Source organism: Vicia villosa, unplaced genomic scaffold (assembly GCF_029867415.1).
Source record: "Vicia villosa cultivar HV-30 ecotype Madison, WI unplaced genomic scaffold, Vvil1.0 ctg.005288F_1_1, whole genome shotgun sequence".
Taxonomy (NCBI): Eukaryota; Viridiplantae; Streptophyta; class Magnoliopsida; order Fabales; family Fabaceae; genus Vicia; species Vicia villosa.
In genome coordinates, this window is record NW_026706602.1 from 78985 (window position 1) to 86333 (window position 7349).

Below are 7349 nucleotides of genomic sequence, written 5' to 3' on the forward strand. Positions count from 1 at the left end.
CTGAATATCTAAATCTCAATTGCAAATTCCAATTTCAAATCCCTAAACCCAAATCAAAATTTGAGATACACAAAGAATTACTAAAAGAAAAAGAGAGGATAGAAATAGAAAAGATAGTTAAAACAGAAAAGAGAAAATAAATCATTTCTAAACTTTAGAGCATAAAGGTAGATCTCAAATTCATCTTTAGTTTATCGTGTTCATGAAAACTTTTCTAAACTTGATAAACATTATTAATAAGTTTTAAATCATTTAATAAATAAATGAATTAATAAAATGACATGAAAAATGATTCTTTAATATTTATCATGTCAAGTCAGCACCATATATACCACATAATTAAAAAAATATTACACATCAAGATTTTTTTGGATAAAAAATAATATTGGGATCAAAACTGTTTAAAAAATAAACAGGGGACTAACGCCGTGAGTTAGATAAAATAAAGAACTAAAATATTTAAAATATGTTTGTTTATGACAAAATTATTATGTAATATATATATATATATATATATATATATATATATATATATATATATATATATATATATATATATATATATATATATATATATATATATATATATATATATAGAATAAATCAAAACAAGCATAATAATTCAATGGCAAGCAACTCCTCCATTTAAGGCAAAGGCAGTGTTGTAATCGTTTTAAAAGAAATACTTGTATGAAAACGAATATAAATTTATATTTTTAGGAACAACTAATAAAATAAAAGAAAATTTAAATTTACTTAAAATTTAATTTAGTTTTTATTTAGAATAATAAAGTGGTTGTAATAATGAAAAAAATAAATAATTTTATTTCTATTTTATTAATTAATAATAAAATTATAATCGGTAAGATTACGTGTTATAGTTTTGTCTACTTAAAAATTTTCCTCTCCTTTACTACAAATATTTTGAACTTTTAAGCTTTTATTTTCTCCAAATTTAGAAAAAGAGTAATGAAAAAAATAAAAAATAAATGTTGTGTGAGAAAAATAAATAATTAAAAAAACAATAAAACTCTAATAAGAGAAAATAGGTAATACTCCATCCGTGAATTATAAGCAAAATTTTTTTTTAGGTTCATTGAGTAATGAATATATCTAGTTTACATAAAAGACCAAATACATTCATTATTTAATGAAACCTAAAAAAAAAATATTTGTTTATAATAATAGCGAGTAACTCTTTACTTCATTTATATCTTTCCTTTCACTTTTTTTTTTTACTTTCCCTTAACAAACAACTTAATTTTTACTAGATTTCATTCTTTTTATATTATTTCCTTTCATTTTCTTTCCGAATCCAAACAAAGCAATAGAACAATAATTGTAAAGTCAAAGACGTTCAACTCCATATTCATCACAGTACAATTTTCAAACGGTGAGTTTTATTCATATACCGTCTTCAAAGTATTAACCATGATGGTCTAGGTTCAATTTCAAGAAATTAATAGAATCCACTAACATTTATATTATTCCAAATAATTTTTCCCCCACCACACTGATTTCTATAAATTCTTAACTATGCTACAACGTTCTTCAAAATCAAGTGAGTCTGAGAAATCTTATTGTTGTTGTTTCTAAAAAAAGTGTGTCAAGAAAATGGGTGATGTGGATCAGAAAAAGGAAAGGAAGAAGAACATGAATGGTTCAATATGGTCCATTTTCATGCATGCAGACACACAAGATTGGTTCCTTATGATTTTAGGTACCATTGGAGCCATTGGTGAAGGCTTTACTACACCTGTGATGTTGTTTCTTAGTAGCCGCGTGATTAATACTTATGGAACTTCATCTTCCACCGATGGAAACACTTTCATCCATAATAGCAATAAGGTTCTCTCTCTCTAAACATTCTCGCTCTCACACATATAATAATAATAATAGCTAACAGTGTTTTGTTTCTTTGATTCATGATGCAGAATGCAATGGCTTGGATCTATTTGGCTTGTGCATCTTTTGTTGTTTGTTTCCTTGGTAAGTTTTCTAATTTTGTTTTATCTTATTTGATACTTTTCATTTAAACTTTACAAAATTATTAACGTTTTTTCCTTTTTATTTTACGTATTTTTAGAGGGCTATTGTTGGACAAGAACAAGTGGAAGACAAGCTGCAAAAATGAGATGCAAATATTTGAAAGCAGTTCTTAGACAAGATGTTGCTTACTTTGATTTGCAAATCACAAGTACTTCCGAGATTATCACTAGCGTATCCAATGACACTCTTTTAATCCAAGATGTTCTTAGCGAGAAGGTATTATAATTTGTAGTCACCATTTGCTCAATTCAAGACCGTCTGCCACATATTTGTCATGTCACAGTTAAACCGTGACTAAATATAGCTTCTATTTATGTAGTCACGGCTAAACTATAACTAACTTAAGATGGTCAGGCTCATGATTATTTCATATCTTAATGTAGAATTGATTTCTTATATATTAAACAAAAATGCAGGTTCCAAATTTTTTGATGAACATTTCATTGTTCATTGGAAGTTACATAATGCCTTTTATAATACTATGGAGACTAGCAATTGTAGCATTTCCATTTTGCGTTATTCTAGTGATTCCTGGATTAATCTATGGCAAAACTTTGATGAGTTTATCAAGAAAGATTAGAGAAGAGTATAGTCAAGCTGGTATAGTTGCAGAACAAACGCTATCTTCTATCAGAACTGTTTATTCTTTTGTTGGGGAACAGAAGTCCATGAATGCTTTCTCTAAAGCTCTAGAAGGTACTGTGGAGTTGGGTTTAAAACAAGGATTAGCGAAAGGTTTAGCCATTGGAAGCAATGGTTTTGTGTTTGCCATTTGGGCTTTCTTGTGCTATTATGGTAGCAAAATGGTTATGTACCATGGTGCTCAAGGAGGGACAGTTTTTGCAGTTGGAGCAAGCATAACGGTCGGTGGATTGTAAGTATATATCTCTCCCTTATCTTTTTCTTATCGAGTAGATCATGCGTACAAAACTGAATGCTAATTGAATTGTGTTTCTGATAATCTTACATGAAATAGAGCATTAGGAGCTAGTTTATCCAACATGAAGTATTTCTCGGATGCAATTACGGCCGGTGAAAGAATAAAGAGAGTAATAGAAAGAGTTCCTGAGATAGATTCTATCAGTGCAAAAGGAGAAATATTAGAAAATGTTTCCGGGGAAGTGAAATTCGACAATGTAGAATTTGCATACCCAACAAGACCCGAAACCGTTATCCTTAAAAAGTTTAGTCTCAAGATTCCAGCAGGAAAAACAGTTGCGTTGGTTGGTGAAAGTGGTTCAGGGAAATCGACAGTGGTATCGTTGTTGCAACGATTTTATGATCCAATTGGTGGAGAGATTCGCCTCGATGGAGTGGCTATTCATAAGTTTAAGATTAAATGGCTTAGATCAATGATGGGTTTGGTTAGTCAAGAACCTGCTTTGTTTGCAACAAGCATTAAAGAGAATATAATGTTTGGTAAAGAAGATGCTACTGAAGATGAGATTGTTGAAGCTGCTAAAATTTGTAATGCTCATGATTTCATTTCGTTGCTTCCTAATGGTTACAATACTCAGGTAAGTTACATCACTTATCATGCATTACTCTGTTTAAATAGACGACTCAGGGTCAAATTTCAGACTTTGTGCTGTAGTCTGTCTTTCACGCCATTCAAAGCTGATGAACCTATTTGAAACGCTAATTGATATATTTTTGTATTATTGATACAGGTAGGAGAAAGAGGTGTTCAATTATCAGGTGGACAAAAACAAAGGATAGCAATTGCAAGAGCAATAATTAAAAAACCAAGAATCCTTCTTTTAGACGAAGCAACCAGCGCATTAGACACCGAATCAGAATTGCTCGTTCAACAAGCACTCGACAATGCAACTACTGGTTGCACCTCCATCATCATTGCTCATCGTCTCTCCACAATCCAAAACGCTGACATTGTTGCTGTTGTGCACGGTGGAAAAGTCACCGAGATTGGTTCACATGACGAGCTTCTCCAAAACGATAACAACCTATACGCCTCCCTCGTTCGCCTTCAACAAACCAAAACTGAATCAGAAGAAACGGTTACAACTACTTTCACAAACACACAAACAGCATCCTTGGTGGCAGACCTTACCAGTTCAGTTGAAGATAAATTCGCTAATGTTAGTATACAGAACCACGATATTGATGCTGATAATTCGGTATCTTTTTGGAGATTACTTGCATTGAATGCTCCAGAATGGAAGCAAGGGGTTTTGGGGAGTTTTAATGCAATGGTGTTTGGTGCGATTCATCCTATTTTTGCATTTACAATGGGATCGATGATATCTGTGTATTTTAATACAGATCATGAGGAGATAAAAAACAAGACTAGAGTTTTTTCACTTTGGTTTTTCGGTTTGTCGTTGATAACTTTGGTGGTTAATATTGGACAACACTATAGCTTTGCTTACATGGGAGAGTACTTGACTAAACGTGTAAGGGAGAGCATGCTTTCTAAAATACTCAGTTTTGAAGTTGGGTGGTTCGATCAAGATCAAAATTCTAGTGGTGCGATTTCTTCTCGACTTGCCAATGATGCTAATGTGGTATGTTTCTAGTGAATTTTTTAAAATATTACTTCTTTCTATCTTTAACAATTTAACTATGATTATTGATGAATGATCTTTTGTTTAGGTGAGGTCATTAGTAGGTGACAGAATGTTTTTGTTGGTACAAACATTTTCAGCAGTTGCAACAGCATACACTATGGGTCTAGTCATTTCATGGAGGCTCACACTTGTTACCATAGCTTCTCAACCAATTATAATTGCTTGTTTTTACACAAAAGGTGTTTTACTCAAAAGCCTTTCAAGCAAATCTATTAAGGCCCAAGAACAAAGTAGCAAGTTAGCTTCTGAGGCAGTTTCAAATCTTAGAACCATTACTGCTTTTTCGTCTCAAGAAAGAATACTCAAAATGCTTGAAGAGGCCCAACAAGGCCCGATTCAAGAGAATTTTCGACAGGCGTGGTTTGCTGGTCTTGGGCTTGGGTTTTCGCAATTCTTCACGGCTTGTTCTTGGTCCTTGAATTATTGGTACGGCGGGAAGCTTTTGGTTGATGGGTTGATTACGAAGAAAGCGTTGTTTGAGAGTTTTATGGTTGTGTTAACTACGGGGAGGGTTATAGGTGAAGCTGGAAGCATGACTAAAGATATTTCCAAAGGTGCAGGTACCGTGAGGTCGATCTTTGGCATTCTAGATCGGCACACAGAAATCGAAACAGACGAGCCTAATACGTTTAAGCCAGTTACTCTAACGGGCCAAATAGAATTTTGTGACGTGCATTTCGCGTACCCTGCTAGGCCTAACGTGATTATATTTCAAGGTTTTTCGATTAAAATTGAAGCGGGAAAATCGACTGCATTAGTAGGGCAAAGTGGTTCGGGAAAGTCGACGATCATAGGATTAATAGAAAGATTCTATGATCCATTGCAAGGAAGTGTGACAATAGATGGTATGAACATAAAATCATATAACCTAAAGTCACTAAGAAGACACATAGCACTTGTGAGCCAAGAGCCAACATTGATTAATGGAACCATAAGGGACAACATTGCATATGGAACAACATGTGACAAAATTGATGAAGTTGAGATCATAGAAGCAGCAAGAGTTGCCAATGCTCATGATTTCATAGCTGGTTTGAGAGATGGGTATGAGACATGGTGTGGAGACAAAGGGGTGCAGCTTTCTGGGGGACAAAAACAAAGGATAGCAATAGCCAGAGCTATGTTAAAGAATCCAAAAGTGTTGCTGCTAGATGAGGCAACAAGTGCACTAGATAACAAGTCAGAGAAAGTGGTGCAAGAAGCATTGGATAAGGTAATGGTTGGAAGGACAAGTGTGGTTGTGGCACATAGGTTGAGTACAATACAAAATTGTGATGTTATTGCTGTTTTAGATAAAGGGAAAATGGTTGAGATTGGAACTCACAAAACCTTGCTGGCTAATGGACCTTCTGGTGCTTATTACTCTTTGGTTAACCTTCAAACTAAACATGCAGTTTCAAAAAATAAAGATAGCTTGTGAATCATAGGGAACTTTTTAATTGTGTTTTTTTTCCTTATTAGCACTTTGTATTATTCTTAACTTATGGATGAAAATGTTGAATCAGGTTTATCCTCAGATTAATTTTGAGTTTCATGCATTGAAATAATGGTATTTTACTAATCATTTCAAAATTATTCTTACTTTTCTTTTCTACAAATTCTTAATAACTCCTTCAGAATTTATATTCTTTGTTAAATATCATTTGTTTTACTCTACATACATTTTGGAAAATAAATGACATCTAGCAATGATTAATGGGAGCAGGATCATACCATCATTTCTGTGAATAAAAATAAAGTAAATGTCGTTGGAACAAACCATGCGTAATTGGTACTCAGAATCATCCCAAGAATGTGAGCTTGATCATAGTTTGTTTGCATGATCACATGGTTCAGTTTTCATAATTTGTGTTGATTTTTGTGTATTTTCATAATATGAGAATCCTTCACAATATCGTGGTGGAACAAATCATTTATCTTAGAATCATTAGACAAAAATTAAATATCATAATTTGTTCATATTCTTATTTAAGTATTTTAATTATATTAGGAAATAACTGAAACTTTTTGGTCTTCTATCCATAAGTCATACTACCTACATTTATATTTTAGGGTTAAATGCAATTCACCCCCTGCCATTAGGGCGTATTTCAGATTTGTCCGCCTGAATTTTTTTTTCAAGAAGACACCCTTATAAAAGTGTAAACCCAGTTTCACCACACCCTTTTACTACCAATGCTGACTGGGCTTTGACTGATTGGCTGACGTGGCAAGGGAATTATGCTGACTGTGTTATCTTCTTAAAAATAAATAGATTTCTAGGGTTTTCTTTCTCCCCCAAACTGAAAATTGCTCGTACCAGTTTCAATTCCATCCCTGTGCTTACCCTGTTCTTCCTCGTCCATTCAATTCGATCATCGCGGAGTCATGGTTGGATGTAGTTCACGAATGAGCACGATTGGGTCAGCATCATCGCATGATTTGCCCAGATGTGGGTGTGGTATAACGATGAAGATGTGGAGAGCCAACACAGTGCAAAACCCCAACCGAAAATTCTGGAAATATCGAAGCGTTGGGGTGAGTATGTTTATCTCATCATCTAATATTGATTTTTCTATATGCTAACTCAGGTTCCATCTCATTTTGTGTAGACTGAGAATAGCTGTAAACTATTTCTATGGGATGATGAAATCGTCGAATTCAAACAAAGGAGAAACTGTCACTTCACCATTTTGTAAGAAGTGTGATATACTACAAATGAAACTGGAAGCA

General features: G+C 33.4%; 1 protein-coding gene across 1 annotated transcript; it reads left to right on the top strand.

The window, feature by feature from the left end:
* Window positions 1-1564: 1564 nt before the first annotated feature.
* LOC131642568 (ABC transporter B family member 15-like) lies at window positions 1565-6057 on the top strand. The gene is made up of 7 exons (XM_058912803.1): window positions 1565-1848; window positions 1935-1989; window positions 2087-2265; window positions 2466-2923; window positions 3026-3566; window positions 3720-4574; window positions 4663-6057. The coding sequence occupies exons 1-7, from the start codon at window positions 1615-1617 to the stop codon at window positions 6055-6057; spliced, it is 3717 nt and encodes a 1238-aa protein (XP_058768786.1). The 5' UTR covers window positions 1565-1614.
* The last annotated feature ends 1292 nt before the right edge of the window (window positions 6058-7349 follow it).